The sequence below is a fragment of the Corapipo altera genome, unplaced genomic scaffold, assembly GCF_003945725.1.
Source record: "Corapipo altera isolate COAL_440 unplaced genomic scaffold, ASM394572v1 44, whole genome shotgun sequence".
Taxonomy (NCBI): Eukaryota; Metazoa; Chordata; class Aves; order Passeriformes; family Pipridae; genus Corapipo; species Corapipo altera.
The window spans coordinates 86,007-102,699 of record NW_020884880.1 but is presented as its reverse complement, the minus strand read 5'-3'; the positions used below and the strand labels follow the sequence as shown (position 1 = coordinate 102,699).

Sequence of the window (16,693 nt, the reverse complement as noted above, 5' to 3'; positions counted from 1 at the left end):
ACAAATAACCATGCATATACAATCCAGTTGGATGGGGGCCACCATGCTGACTAAGAGTAGTGTGTCTCAGGGATGGGAGGAAGGAGATGTCTGCAAAGGATACCTACAGATTGTTGTAATGTGTTAGGGGGAAAATGCAGGTTTTTCTTCATTTTACTTTAAGCCTAAACCAAAAGCTAGAAAAAATTCCCACCCCACAAAAAACAACTAAAACCCCCACAAAACCCTCCCAAAATCCCAAACAAAGACATGATCTCACTAAAAGACTTGTTCCTAAAATATGTTGCATTCATTGAATCAGAGCAATCCTTCTAAGATTGAAGTGTCAATCAAAATGAAGAACAAAGTAATTTCTTCAATGTTCTATTTAAAGTCCCATTCCAAGAACACCATATACTGGTAATTTACTGGTAAAAAAAAAAAAAAAGACACATTCAAGATCAACTCCTTTTTAAAATACTAAATTTTGCTTAATTTTCTGATGGCCTTCTATATTTTCTTGATGTGAATCCAGATCAGAATTAACTATAAATCAAGCCAGGAGTGACCAGTAAGATGGAGAGACCAAAAGCAGCTCTTACCAGACTGTACATGTAATTACATGAACAGTGGAATAAGGAATGTCACATTTAAGGTGACAACAACTCCCCAAGCTGCTGCTTACATCATTAGGTTTCCAATTCATATGCTCTCTACAGGAAAGTAATTTTATGTCATTTTCCTCATCCATTCCTGCACTCCAAGAAGCTTTATCTACCCCTCATAGAAAATCACCCATAAAGGACAGTACACAATATATAAAACACTTTAACCATAAGAGCACGAAGCTTGAGAACATTAAACAGGCAAGAGATGAAAATGCAAACAAGTAATTTATGCAAAAATTAATGAAAGTAATTTCTGCTGGTTTAGATCTCTTATATGACCTTAAGGCACTTACATTTATTAATAAAGCTTTGCAATTACATCCTGTAATTTCATACTCATGCCCTCCAATGATTTACAGATATGAAAATTCTGAAAGAGATCAGCTCTGGTAAAGATCTGAAGCATTAAATAAAGTCTTCCCAACTCTTGCTTGTGTCTTTCTCTCTGCCTCTGAGTAAGCTAGTCTGACAGGTTGGCTGCTCTGAAAGAAAAATCAAACAAATGATTCAAGTCAATCAGAAACCTGCTGACTGTTTTGTTGTGGCCATTGGTGATGCCCTGGTGGGTTTTTGTTTGCCTGTTTTTCCCCATGGAAAAATAAATACCTGCTTTCCTATTAGCTGAAATACACAATACAGCTAGTTTTAGTTTAAAAATCAATTATGTCAGAATAGTCAAAGAATGTAATACATCTTTGTTACTGTGTTCTCTATTAAAGCGGCAGCAGAAGAAATAGAAAGGGAAGCAACCAAATGCCCACAAAACATCAGCAGTCCATGAGTAATACACTATCTTATTTACAATGCTACCTTATTTACAATCCAGTTATTTATAATGTGGTTACTTGGAATGTATCATAATCAGTGATTTTATAAAATTCTCTCTCCAAATGCAGTTGCATCATGCTTACTGGTTTTGTCTAGCAATTCATTTAACCGAAATCTGGGCTCAGAGCCCTTTACCAGCCACGACAAAGCTGTACCTTTAAAAAAAACCCAAAAAACCACAAGACCAAAACCAAACTTAAGTTTTATTTTTCGTATTTACATATACAGAACTTTTTGCATTAAAAAACTTGAAAACCAAATAATCTGTACATATACTACAGCAATTAAAGTCTTCCTGAATAGAATCTTAGATTTGCAAGTTGATTTAAAATTCATTAAATAAAGCAGCATTAAAATCCAAGAAACAGAGATGAGGATGAAGAGGAAAATAATGCCCACGTAGCCTTTGTGTTATGCCCTCCACATGTATCATTTATGCTTGTTGAACCTTTGCTCTCAGCATAATCTGAAAAACCTACAAATTCTGAGTTTCTTTCACTTGTCTGAAATAATTCCAACAGGGGCTGCAGTGGTGAGCTACAAGTGCTTCTCTTCTCCTCAGGAACAGACAGTCCATCTGTATACTTTACACTTAACTCCATGCTCTGTTTCCGGGTTTCTCTTTTATTCCTTCCCAAGTTAGGTTTCACTTTTCTGTGCAGCTTTCCAGTTGGTGAACTGCAGGCAGCGCTGGCAGCCAACGCATTAAGTTCTTTATTCATAGCAGTATCAGATACCTCAGCCTCCAGAAGGACATTGTGCTGTATTTGTTGATGATTATCACATAAATCATGACATTTCTTAACAAACGTAGGATTGGCATCTGTTTTTTTCAAATGCTTTGCTGGTAGAACCACTGCATTATTTAATTTTCGTTTTGGCTGTGTTAGGTTTTTGTCTTTTTCACTGAAATCTCTAACTTGAGTATGAGAACCTAAAGTACACGTGCCTTCCTGAAAACACTGTAAATTCTTCTTATTTGCCTCTGGTTCCAGTATTTCCTTGCTGAATGGCTCGTAAGCTCGAGACAAGTTCTCTGTGTATGCTTTGTTGTCTTTCTGAAGGGGCGGTTGTATGGTATTTGATGATTCAACAGACCCTCTCAAGTTTGCAGCATAGGAGCAACCAGTTTTAATATTTTCATCATTAATTCTAAACTTACTTTTTAGTTCTGAAGGTTGTGATGGGTGACAATAAAGAAGTGAACAGCCAGATGCAGAAATAGGGGGAGGTGTGGGCACAGAGTTTGGTTGTACTTCTGCAGGCTGGCAATCCAGCTTGAGCACCTGCATTGCCGTATCCTTCCAGGAGTAAGTTTTCAAAGAAATGCGTTGCTTTTTCAATCGTTCCTGTAGCTCATCTGGTCTAGTTATCTTTCCAATAATAGGAGAAAAACATCCCGTGCTACATTTTACCCTACAACGAAATTGTTTAAATATATTAACTAACATAGAAAACCCCATGTATCACAACTCCATATGCAACTGATTCTACAAAAGCAGCTGAACTGACAAAGCAGTTTTTACTTTTGAGAGAAAGATGTATTTAGGGTAGCAACACAGAAACAGAGTGCCTTATTTTTGAATTTGATGTTTTCTTACTGATTCCTACAGCACATAAAATTGTTTTAAAAATACACAAAAGTCTAGTATTTCAGTAAACCTCAATTCACAGAGACACTAAGAACAGAAGTTAATTAATATAATGCAATTACTATAAATACTCACAAATATTCTATGATACATACACATAAAACTATCACTTGATTTTCTTGAAAGGATTTCAAGTCTAACCACTTTGAGTATTTTGAAATCACAAAAGAAGTAAACGCTTGCCTTCATTAGGCTATCAGTTGTTTGACTCTATTTGCATTTCCCTTGATTTCACTAAGAATATCTTTATTTCTTCAATACTTGGCATTTTTAAATAAATAAATGAGAATGTTATGTCTTATCTCCTAACTCATTTGCGAAAAATCAGAGCAACCTTGAACTGTATTACTGTAACAAAGACACTGATACCTACAGTCCAAGGTAAGAAACAAGCCTTTCTCGCCCATTCAAGCTCTTGAGCTACAAAGGACAATTTGCTTGCTTTGTTCAGCAAAGAAGTTAGGAGGCATAGAATATAGATAGGAAGTTTTTCCACATGTAAGGGGATCAGACTGACTGAGGAGGATAACATTTGCTGTTCTTAGATTACTAAGAATGACAGAAAGCATTCAGAGCAAGATGTCCAGATATCACTGTCTTTCTGTCAGCAATATTTAAGTACAATAGATTTTGCTTTACATAAGCTGAAAGATAGGTAGGACTACTTCTGGCAATTCCTTTCAGTCTCATCTTTCTGTGATGCCATTTCCACTTTTCTTTTTTTCCCTAATTTCTGCATTACAGAACTGATTTGTCAGGTACAACTGCATTGCAAATTTCTGTGACTTATTTCAGACTGAAAAACATGAATTTACTCTGTTCTATTCAGGTCCAGAACTTCAGAATTAAGTATCTTTATGTTCAATGTCGACTCACAGACTCTTTAAAGTTCAAATGTATAACTCACCTTCTTATTTTTGTTGTATCATCTTTGTATGCAACAAACTCATAAACTAACTTTGAGATTATATCATCAACAACTTTATATTGTATACTTTGTGCAAAATTTTGGTGCCGTTCACTTTCAAGATGCTGCAATTAAAGAAAAAACATGAAACAAATCTAATACTACAGATATGAATATACAAGTCATCAACATGATATGGAGCAGCAAGTAAATCTCATTAATTTATTACCAGTATCTCCAAGACATGAACTACTAGTGCCTTCAGCTATCATACACAGAAGCAGCAAACAAGAATTAAAACCTACAAGGGAAAAAAATACCTACAGGCTGCTTTTTAGGAGATATATTAGAAAAATATTTTAAAATAAAAAATAGACACTTCTGTCGATACCACACTTTAGAGATATGACTATCAAAGGATATACTTGACATTTCACATACTGTTTGCAGATCTTCGTATTTCTTCCCACAACATTCACAATATCCTCTCTTTTTTTTGTCCTTCTGAGGAAGCTGAGCAGGCATTCCACAGTCCTTGTCACTATTTATTTTGTTTCTGTTAAGAGAATATTAATAAGTCTCAAATATGGAACTGACCTCTCAACTTTCCTCTCACAATATGCTCATTCTTATTCACTTAAAAAAACCCCAAACCAAAACAAACCTTTATTTCCCCTTAAGCTATTTACATTATGTTAGTCAACACTTAGGAAAAATTATGTATAAATTTAAAAACAAACAAACCACAAAACCAGCAAGACAGGCAGACCCAGTGGAACTGTACGTAAGCATAAAACATACAGGTTTGTACGTAGGTACTATGATCACTGACTCAGAATAAACAATGGAAAATTGTTAAACAAATAAAAAAACTCCTTGAAAAAATCAAAGAACATATTGAAATCTCTGTGCATAGCTGATAAAAGCAAAACTAGGGAAAAAAAAAAGGAAAAAGCCTTTTAACATCCAGTGTCAGTATTTTTGATGCCTAGAAAACACACAGCAAAATCACCTGGCCTAACAGATGACCTCTTATCCCTTGATAACAGTAACAGTCATATTTGTTGGTTATAGATAGATTTTGAATATACTGATCAAATGCCATTTTGTCCTGTTTTTCTAGGTAAAGGCTAAGTAGGAATGTGAGAAAAGGAACCTCAAGTTTTTCCTGGAGATTAAAACATGAAGAGGTTTTCAATAACTGCTCCATGACCTTCAGAGTCCTCATCTGGGGAGAGTTACTGTTTGCTGCATTTCACTATTAACCCACCTAAGGTTGATATACCAGCAGTATAGCAAAGTCATCAATCTCTACTTCCCTTTTACTTTAAAGGAATGGTGCCATCTCCCTGCCTAGCCAAAAATCATTCTGACAGACTTTACCAAGTATCTGCACAGCTGTAAGCTCAGGAGTTTACATCAAAAAAACCTGTCTTGAACAATCTCTAGCTTATAAAGCATAGCAATGTGCTGCTCTGCACATTAAGGGTACACTGCTTTCAACAACTGCGTTCAATCCACCAGTCTAAACTGGTCTAACACCTGCCCCAGCACTTCTTGGGTTCCCCAGGACAGGCTCCACCCAACTTCTTCCCTCTTGAAAACAGTAAAAATCACAGAGAACCAGCAAAGCAGGACATAAGCAACAGAATGCATCATCTAAAGACTGAATAATATCTGCAGGTCTCGCCCAATGCAGAAGCAGAACTGATCATTTTGCTTCAACAAGCTTTCCTCCCAGATGAAACAAGCAAGCATTCCCCTTGCTGTCTCCTAAAGCTGGCATTCCTCACATCTACCTGCTGAAACAATCTCCCACCTAAATATCTCTTTGGTTGTGCCCACTTAGGAAGAAATTCTTTACAGAGAGGGTTATCAGGCGTTGGAACAGCCTACCCAGAGAGGTGGTGGATTCACCATCCCTGGAGGTTTTTAAAAAGAGATTGGACGTGGCCCTTAGTGCCATGATATAGTAATTGGAGTTGGATCAGGGGTTGGACTTGATGATCTTGGAGGTCTTTTCCAACCCAATCTATTCTATGATTCTATGATTCTATGATTCACTTGAAAGATTAATTAGGAATATTCATTCAAATATAACTCCTGACATTTTTAATACATCATATTCCTTAATTCATATAAGGAGAAACTGTCTTTTTGGGGTTTTTTAATGCTTTGAAAAGAATGGGCCTTTCTAATCCCTTTGGAAGAGACACAGTCAGAAACTGCCTTATTAATACAGCAGTAACCCTTGCAATATATGTTTTTTGCTTTTTCATACTGCTAAATTCATTGTAATTAAAAAAAACCCAAAAACAGAAAACCAACACCATGCCAACATAAGCTGAAAACCTCTAAGGCTATAATAATGGTGAAGACTGGACAGAAACTGTGGAGAAGCCATTTTATAAAGAAAAAACATGTATCACACGTAAGTCTTCAGCCCCAAGGACAGAAAAGCAGAAAGTTACTAAATACAGAAAGTTCCACATATAGCAAAGCTACCTTTCACCTAAATATCTTTAGTCTCTCACATGAATCAATTTTAGAATTCAACGAAATGTGGTAGGTAGAAGAAACTCAAAACAATAGTTTGATACACAAAAAACCAAGTAATTAAGACACTTAAATAGTTTCAAATCATAAAACTTATTTGCCAGAAGTTTTAACTGCATCTGTAGTGCTCAAGTAGAGCCTGAACGCCAAAATGTATCATATAAACACTTGCTTTAAGACCAACTGCAGTTCTACTGGGCAGCTAGCATCCACTTTTAACCTCTAAAGAGCTGAAGTAGTATCAGCAGTCTAATTCCTATAAATTATCAATAATATGCACTCTTCATCAACAATGATTATGCATTATGATTGAACATCACTGCTTTAAAAAAATTTAACTGCCTACTTTAGCACTACATGGACAAACACAAAAGTCTTAAGAAATCCACTTCCTCTGAAATACTTACTGAATGGCATCCAAGATGAGGACAAAGAAGAAACCAGTGGCAGAAAGGAAAAAAATATCTTATGTTGACCCACAGTGAAAAGAGAAGGTCACAGTTTTGGATGTATGCATCTGTATGCCCAAAAAAAGGACTAAAGACAGGATAAAGAGTAGATAGACAGACACCAACAGTGTAGTAAATACATCAGTTGAGACATGGTTAGTAGTATTAAATGGAACACAAAATTAGATGAGCAAATATTTTAGAACACAATTACTTACGAAATAATTTAGAGAACAGCCCTCTCCTCTACCCACACCTCAATAACAAGTTTTCAACAAACCTTTGCTTAGAGTGAGTTTGCTTTTGACCAGAAGGATACTTCTTATCCACTTCAAATGGACTATATGGCTTTGGAACACAGTAGTTCAGAAACGGAAAACTGGGTAGTTGCAGATAAAACGGTCGGTACTGGCTGCATTAGACAAACCAAGTGCATCAGAACCATCAGAAATGGAAAAAGATGTTCATAGCACAAATTACATCAGGTCAAAAATCCTCAAAAAGTGTTTTCCTTTTACATATGACACACACAGAATGCTAAGCAGATCAATATCCTAAAATAAGTAATTCATCCGTTCCTATAAACTTGCTACTTTCTTTCAGTTTCCACAGCTGTCTTACACATTCCCTGGTACAGGACTTTTGTGCCTATTAATTGGTGTGAGTTGGGTAGCCAATAAACCTAAAACCAATTTGGACAACAGTGCATTTGTGCTCCTGAGAAGTAGCTACAGCAGTTCCTAACATCCAGTGCATTAATTTTTACTTAGTTTCATTTTAACATTTCCTTCTTAAAAAAAAAAAAAAATTGATCAATTCACCATTCAAAATATAAAAACTGACCTTTTCATTTTTCAGAAAGATAGTTTTCCTGCACACTATTGTACTTGGAGAGATATCAGAACTAGCTACCACAGCAGTGCTCTAACTATATTAAGAATGTTTCAAATAGGGCATGCTGAAATTCACATACTGAATCATGCAACTGAAATGCTGATGCCAGAGTTCAGTCTGATTTTTTTTTCCCCACATTACTATCATAGGCTACCCAGGCAAAACTAAAGAGCAAGTCTGGAAAACATAACAGGGATAGCTAAGCATCTTGTTCTGCTTCTGAACTGTTACTTATGTTGCATAAACATTTAAAAACATGTCATATAAATATTTAAAAGTGCTTCAGGTGTTTAGTACTCTTTACATTCTGAAGTTAAATTCACATATATTTATATACCAATTTCTTGTACTTAAAACTGTTTTGGTCCAATTCATTCCACTATCCTCATGTCCCTTATACCTATTACACCAACTCAGTGTATAACCAGGTTTAGATCTCTTTTTTTTTTAAATTCAGGGAAGTGTCAAAGACATCAGGTCAAAGAATTTGGCACTCCTAAACAGCATCATAAAGCAGAAGTTAGTTAGGAACTCAAGGTTGAAAAAATTGCTGTGCAGAACTGCACCTTCTTCACAATTCATTGTTCTGTCAACTTCTGGCAAACTGGCATTTTCTTACACAGCCAGGTTTGATTGAGACCAGAAAGAAGTGAAAATTTTCAAGGCTGAAAGTATCAGATTTCATGTTACTGTGGATAATGAAATCAGATTAATAGCTTGGGATTTTTACTTTTAAAAAATGATTGAACAAGAAGTTAAACCTAACTTTAAGGACTGATTTTAACTGTAACAACTTCCCTTTCTTTTCATCCAAAGGGTCTCAGCAGGAGATGAATGTTATTGAGTTGGGACTATAGGACTGGAATTCAGTATACTAAGTTTTATTTGCCTTTTGGGCTACAGGATTTAAATCTAAGATGTAAAGGTTCAAAGCTTCCAGGTTTCCCTTTCATTCATTCATATGGCTTTTGGCAGAAAGTAACCCAAAGAACCCACCCTCATGATAAAAAAAACTGGAGCTACCTATTAACTTTCCACTTCCATTACCTATTGCAAATATTCCCTACCATTCTACTACTGCTCAATCTCATTTGGTAGCTGAACCCATTTGTATTTTGTTATAAGAGGACAGTATACCTGGCATCTAAAGTCAGAAAGTTGAAGGAAATTGAGATATAAGGACACACTTGATCAAGCAATTCTGAATTACTCAGTTTGAGAACCACATTATTGAATGTATGAAGAGAACACTTACCGACTTGTATCTTCCACCCTGATAAACGGATTTTTCAGTCTACCTGCTCAAGGGGAGAGAAAACGAAATCAAGAGAAATACTTTTATTCATTCAGCAAGTTACTGCAGTAGCTGAATAAATTAGCAGACTGTATTTTAGAATTCATTATGTACACGTTTTGACACTCTTGATTTTCACGAAGTTTTTCTACATACTTTTCTTAGACTTATAAATTGGAATATAGCACGACACAACCACGTGAGAACTGCAGTACATTTTTAAGCATTCAGAAAACAAGGCAAACAAGAAACTCCGACAATTATTGAAATACTTACTTTTTGACTTTTGAGCAGTAACATGTTTTCCCTATTGAAAAAAGAGAGAGGGTATAAAATCCCTGTGAGTATTATTCTGCACTTCACTTAAAGATCTAGCTGTAGGTAATTTAAGTTATGAGGGTCTCCCTGTGTTAATCATGACTTCATACACAGTCATGATGCATTCTGCAGGAAACTAAGCTTATTAGTAATTCAGAAATATGGTAACATGTTTCCAAAAGAAATATTTATTTCTACACCGAAAAAAACTCCCCAAACCCCAACAAAACCAGTATTCTCCTACAGATGCTTCAATTTATTTTTCCTAAAACCAAAACTAAACGAAGAAGCCTAGAAAGGTAAATTTATACATTAATTCTTTCCTCCCTGAAAATACCTTGCCACGGTTGCAAGTTGATTCTTAAAGAGAGACAACATTTTTACAACACTTTATAAATCCTAATTAATTGCAAGCTGCAAATGTAAGCTGTAAAATGCCACCAAAACCTGCATATAGCAACATTCTCCAATTAAAACAATTATTTTCATTTGAATAGATTTACACACGTTGAGTCTTTGTTTTTAGCAACGAAGAATAAAATTAAACAGAATATTTTGTCTTTAGGAAAAAAGTAAATTCTATATTCAAGCATCAACTGCTAGTTGTAATTGATTCTAGTAAAGGTACAAACTCATTTTATATTACTTGTAAATAAATCCCATCCTGCTATCCGTGTACACACTGATGATTTGGCAGAGGATTTTATGTGGCCTCAATAATTAGCCAATATTGCATTCCAAAAGAACATAACACTCACTAGGTAGTTTCATTCCATTTCCTTATCAGAGCCCCATGCATGGAATAGACATTTGGACAACTTCAGGTGTTTAATTTAAATTACAGAGCAACTCCAAGTTTTAATGGTTCATTATACCATACACTAAAAACCTGAGAAATCAGGACATTCACATGCAAAATGCACTTTATTGGCAGAATAGCTTGAGGATGCTTTCTGCTAGTTCTTTACAAAGCAAAAGCTGCAGATTCCTTGTAGCAACAGCTTCTCCAGGAAACATACTATGATTTTTAGAATAGCTCATTAAAAGTAAAGGGTTTCTAATCACTGTGCCACAGGGAAAGTTATAAAAGGCAACTTAATGGCTATTTACATCAATAATTTTTTTTATTATTTATTACTTTTGAGGCATGTAGAATGGAAACTTCAGACAGCTCAGCACTTCTGATTCTTAGATATCCTTTGCAAGAGCAAAGGACTACACATTATGGAATCAATGCTACTATGGAAGTCATGTTTAACAATTTTGAAATATATAGCTAATACTTCATATTTTTCAAAGATGATTTTTAAATCAATTCAGAAACATACTGGTCTGTGAAAAACTGAACATGAGCAAGACTTCATTAAAATAAAATATGCAAGCTTCATAGCAAGCAGTATTTAGTATTTTGGTGTTTTCTCAGTTAATGAAACACCAGTTCTCAGGTAATGAAACAAATGGCATTTTCACAAATAGTAAAGAGACACTTACCACATCTTTAAAAGAATTGTCTGCTCTTTTGATTAGGTAGAGTTCCCTTTTCTTTTGTTCAATACAATTCTTAACATCTGGTAAAAAGAAGGAGAATTATACTCAGGTCTTTGTATGTCTGATGTAATTGCAATTTTTAATATTTTGGATTCAACAAAAGAATAATTATATGAATGTTATAAATTCAAGTCAGGCTTCATCTAACAAAAATATTTACCATCAATATGAAGTATCTTCACTCCCCAACTCAAAGCATTGGACAGTATACTACCAGAGGGGATTAAATCCTGCAAACAATAAATTATATTAATAATCTAAAGCAATAAATAGTAGATTATTTAAAATAATTACAAATATATTGCAACATGTAACATGAAAGCTGAGACTAAAATGCAGATGCTTTGCTTCTTGCCAAAAGACTACTGCTCTTCTCAACTGACTTTGCCATCTCTGTTACAGCAATTTACCATCAAAAGAATATATTTACTTTTAGAAAGCCAAAACTGTTCTCTATTGTCACATTTTATAGTAAGATTTGAACACAGTGAATTGATACATTTTCCTTAACTTCACGAGCACCTCTCAAATGCTAGTTATACTAGTAATCTTGACAAATTTTAACACTCGTCATAAGACTCCACAGACTTTTAATTCTTCAGGAAGCATCCAGAAAGCATGATTTGACATTATTTAGGACAATCCCTCAACTTCTGCCTGAGCATTCGAAGACTGACTTCTCTCTATGACCACTCTTACTATGGTTTGTTTTCTAAAAAAGCAAAACCAAAGTTTCTGAAGCACGAATTCATTGATTACTTCGTGTACCTGTTCTTTGATTGCTTTTTCAACCAAGGATTTTCCTCTGCTCATACGCACCTACATTAAAACACAAACACATTTGTAGCTAGTTGAGACAATTTACATTGCTGTTAACAAATACATGTTAGTTATGAGAGTCTCCTTTTGTTCACTGTACTGCTAACTTTTCAGTAACGTGCATCTTCCTCACAGGGTTAGTTGATACAGTCTAAGAGAAAAAAACCCCAAAACACTAAACAACTAAAAAACCCAACTAGTAATCATTTTCAGCCAAAGCAGAACACTGCATGGCTGAAGCAGTGTTAGTGCTGGAACAACACAGATGCTGGGAATAAGCAGCCAGTGACACACACCAAATGGTGTGATGATGAGGTTTCATCAGCTGGGGCTTGTGCAAATTAAGTCATAAATATAATCATAGCCTCTGTCTCATCACCTTGTTTTCTATCACCAGCGCTCCTCCTTTTGTACTTTATGCCGCTTATTCCTAATGAGCTGCCTTTGCCTATCCAGGTTATTTACAAAATAAGGCAATCTCACCTATGCAATGCAAAGATTAGCCTCCAGACTGACTCACAGTCATGTTTCTTAGTATGTACCACATACATAGTACAGCTAATTACTTCCAACTGTATTTTGAAAGGACACAAGACTTGCCCATGTAAGAAATGTCACATAAACCTGCATAAATTCAGATATTAAGTTAACAATTTACATGCAATTAACATGATCCTCTAAGAAAGAGCTCAAAAAAGCTTAGTAGTCATAATGTTCAATTTTAATTATTTCTTTGAACTACTATCAAGGAGTGTTTCTGTTGATATCTGCATTAACAACACATCAGTCAGACTTTATTAGGCTGTGTTTCTAAAGAGAGAGGAATCACTGGATGCCATCACATGTCTATCCACATTGATCCAGCTGTCAAACATAATAATGTCAATACTGTAAGTCAGACATACTACCTTAGAATGGACTTTAGTATACTCTGCTTATTTGCATAAAAAGGTTCCTTTTTAAAATTAGTTTCTGAAACTGCTGAATTAGTTTGAGTTAGTTAAATTTAACAAGTTAGCCTGAATAACTTGAAAAGTATATTTGAAAGAACTGCTGCCATCTTTAGGAAACTAAAGAGAAGGAAAATTCTAAGACCATATCCCATGGGTTGTACCCAATTTGCAATATTATTGCTAAGAAACTTACTGTATCTACCAACTTAAATGAACTTCCATCACGTTGATCTTTTCGGTTGCTAGGATGAGGTGAACCATTTCCTCCAATACATGCAGATTCTGGGCTAGGAACAGGAGAAATCTGGCCAAGAGTTCGTGCAAATTTTGCCTCCTTTTTATTAGTCACCAGATAGTTGATATCCTTACTAAGGAAACTCTCCACCCTCTAAATATAGAGATATAAAACAAGTAACCATTTCAGGACATAAGATCAGTACCTCAAATTTTACATTGCATACTTAAAAGAAAAGTGATAAAACTTCTAGAATAACTAAGTACAAAAACACTGAATTAACAAGAAGATATTTTCTAAATGTAAAAACTGAGTTGCACTAGCGTCTTACCGGTCACAAATTCACAAGTTCAGTTTCTTAATTTTGTAATCTTAATCAAAAGAGCCTTGCGATGTTTTAGTTACTATCATTTTTGGACTATCTAGTTGTAATACTTTCCAAATAGAAAAATTCAAACACTGCATTGAGGAATAACAGAATAATTCAAGGAAAACCACTGTCTACATAATTTTATGTAACAGAAATTACACAGAAGTGTTCAGTTAAACTTAAAGGCACGTGCATGCAAAGGTATTTTAATCTGCAAGAAGCTATAAATTTACTGAGTTCAGAACCAGCAGAAAAATTAAAATTTCAGGAGAGTTACCATGTTTCACACCTATAATATTCATGACACTTCTCAGAAACGTAAAGTCTTTAGTAGATTCATATTCTCATACTCAGCAACATAAATATGCAGTTACCCTATGCTTGTTCTCTTCCATTTTCCTTCTTCAGTCTTTCATTGCTAACTACTGTGTGATTATCAGCTATTTGCCTTGTTATTTCTTGTCAGCTTATGTAGCTTAATGTATTTTCCTCTCTTCAAGTCATCAGCTTGGAAAGCACAAATCACACAGGCAGCAAGCTTCAAACTGTGCCTTTCAATGCTGCTCTAGGCACCTTTTACAGAAACAAGATACTGAGAGGCACTTTTGAGTGCACTCCACACAAGTAACAACAAAACGTGGTAACTGATCTTGAGGGTGTTAGAGCACCTCAGACTGAGGCATTTACTCCTCAGAATAAGCCAGAAAAATTTCCTTTCCAGTCTGTGATTTGTAACCTTACCTTTCACATATGAACTCCTAAAATTCTCTTTCAGAAAGACGAAAGACAGGGTGCACTTATTTGACGTAAATGTAAAATGATGCATTTAATTTGAAACCGTGTTATTGCTATTCCTTACCGCTCCTGTGATTTCAGACAGCACCCTGATTTACAAGCATCAATTTCATAAAGCTGCTCAGTGTTCCTCTGAGGTCAAAGAAGTATTGCTAAAGCAGCATTCAAAATAGCTAGCAATTTAAGCAGATCTCTTCTGCCTCTGTGCTTAAAGGGTGTTGAATTCTCTAACGGCCAAGTTTTCTCTACATCAAGTCAAATATTCAACTTTAAAGTGAACCAAGCAACTGCACTGCTTGTGTTACTGTACATATCCTGTACTTGCTTGTATCAAAGTTTCTTCCATACAGAAGAGAAAATTAGGAAAAAAAATTAGTAAGATGCTTATAAAATTTATTATTTAAGTAAGAGTATTCAAAAATACTCATTAACATACCCTGTGCAAAAAGTACTTAGTGAAGTTACTGACTTACAGTAAGCATATGCAAAACTCTTCCTTTAATTTCTTTCAAGTTCAGCTGAATAACATTAGTTGTAACATGTAAAAATGTCAATATAGTCAGAAGCAGCAGAAAAAAAACACCTCAAACAATGAAACTTAATAAACTCAGATAAAATTTTAAGCCAAGTGAATTATCAACTGAATACAAACCTTAATAATAAACACTTTTGTTACAATCAGCAAAGTAGCTTCTCTCAAAAAAACACAGAATAATTTAATGATAAGATCACTGTTTGTATTAAACATTAAGACAAACATAGAAAAATAAAATCCCCTGACAGATAAAGTAAAAATAACACCAAACATTATTTATAAAGTACAAATAACATAAAGAACATGAAAGAAACATTCCACATGTGCAGATTTCCTTCTAGATTCATACAAGTCTCTATTATAAACTTACCCCTCCCAGCTCTTTGAGGTCCTTTCCTAATTTTTCAGAGATCACATTTGATGGGATATCGAGGTAAAACACCTTCCCAGTTAGTGGCTTATATTTAAGTTTCTCTGGTTTTCCTATATCTTTTTTCACATTCTTGAGAGAAGACCTTATCTTTTCTGGTTTTGCTTGTATTCCATCTGCTGGGAAAAAAAAGGCAATTTAAACAGATTTTTTTTTTTTTTTTTAGGAAAACTCCTAAGTTATGGCAATGGACATGGCAAGCTTCCACAGAATCATATAATGGGGCTTGGGCTGGAAGGGACCTTAGAGATCATCTAGTTTCAATCCCCCACCATAGACAGGGACACCTTCCATGAGATCAGTTGCTTAAAGCCCTATCCAGCCTGGACTTTAACAGGACTTTTAAAAAACAGCTATTATGTTAAACATGTCAAACCCCAAACATTAATAATAACACCTCATATGGCCCTTAAAAGTTTCTCCTTAAAATATTATCCCATAATGAACTCTTAATTTCAGTTGCCATACAATACTATCAATTTTCTCACCAGTTTGGCAAGTATTTGCTACCAAGACAATGAGGGCTGCTAAAGGAAGTGAGTAGGCCTCTTCTGGACACAAAAAGCCAACATGCAAAACAGTCCCTCTATAAAGTATTCTTTCCGTCCCTGAAATACTCTCAGATAGGAGAGGGAGCAGAACCAGCACTCGTGCTGCAAGGTTCTCTGTTTATGAACACACTAAGTGGGGCAGGAAGAGCAGTCAGCTTTGGAGAACCTAGAAGACAAAAACACCTAGAGAAACAGGAAAATGGGGAGGCATAAGCTGGTGTAAGTGATCCAGAATATAAAAGGAAAAAACCGATGATACGCAGGCGTGCAAGCGAAATTCTGTAGATGACCGGGGCAGTACAAAAATTAACACATTAAACACTACTAACACTGGAGCAGGCATTTTAAACTTCCCGGGGATGATCAAAAGTTCGGAGCGGCTCAGCAGGCCTGCAATAACAACGAGGAGCCTCTCCCGCAAAGGCGGCCGCGCTCTCACAGCGCGGGCCTAGGGAGCCTCGCATGCCCCCGACACCAGCAAAGACCCGCCCGGCGGCTGGCACGGCCTCGGCCCGGCCATTTCCCAGACACCCCACGGCCTCCCTGCCCCGCGATTATCTTGTAAAAGACAACGAGTCAGCGCCAAGGCCAAGCTTTTCCGTTTAACTCCCCAAACCACTATAAAGCCGAAGGCGGGAAGGCCGCCCCGGCCCCTGGCCGCGGCTGAACGGACCCTGCTGGCGCTGGGAGAGGCCTGAGACCCCCCCGGCCGCCCCCAGACCCCGCCGCTTACGGGGACGAGCTGCTCTGTCAGCGGCCTCAGCAGCGCTCGGCTTCATCTTCCCGCTGAGTCACATCCTCCCCTGCCCCGCGGCCGTCGCCACCTGCGAGGTCAGTGCCCGGGCTGCCCGGAGCCCCCTCACCGCCCTTCCCGCCTCCGCCAGGCCCGGAGCCGCCGCCGCCGCCGCCAAC

The 16,693-nt window shown here is 36.4% G+C and overlaps 1 protein-coding gene across 3 annotated transcripts; it reads right to left on the bottom strand.

The window, feature by feature from the left end:
- Positions 1-1,683: 1,683 nt before the first annotated feature.
- On the bottom strand, positions 1,684-16,671 carry DBF4 (DBF4 zinc finger). 3 transcript variants are annotated; one of them, XM_027639533.1, is made up of 12 exons: positions 16,515-16,671; positions 15,171-15,349; positions 13,059-13,253; positions 11,862-11,912; positions 11,254-11,323; positions 11,037-11,113; positions 9,504-9,534; positions 9,189-9,234; positions 7,320-7,451; positions 4,476-4,590; positions 4,035-4,159; positions 1,684-2,891 (listed from the first exon to the last, which is right to left on the bottom strand). In XM_027639533.1, the coding sequence occupies exons 1-12, from the start codon at positions 16,558-16,560 to the stop codon at positions 1,826-1,828; spliced, it is 2,133 nt and encodes a 710-aa protein (XP_027495334.1). In that variant the 5' UTR covers positions 16,561-16,671; the 3' UTR covers positions 1,684-1,825. The 3 variants fall into 3 exon arrangements, with proteins under 3 accessions (XP_027495334.1, XP_027495335.1, XP_027495336.1); XM_027639534.1 differs by having other exon boundaries at positions 9,189-9,231; XM_027639535.1 differs by having other exon boundaries at positions 15,171-15,346.
- Positions 16,672-16,693: the final 22 nt, after the last annotated feature.

Coding starts and splice junctions, on each gene's coding strand:
- DBF4 (XM_027639533.1), bottom strand. CDS start 16,560: ATGAAGCCGAGCGCTGCTGAGGCCGCTGACAGAGCAGCTCGTCCCC. Junction 11,324..11,861: donor AAAAAGCAATCAAAGAACAG/GTACACGAAGTA, acceptor TATTGTTTGCAG/GATTTAATCCCCTCTGGTAG. Junction 7,452..9,188: donor AGGGTGGAAGATACAAGTCG/GTAAGTGTTCTC, acceptor TGTCTAATGCAG/CCAGTACCGACCGTTTTATC.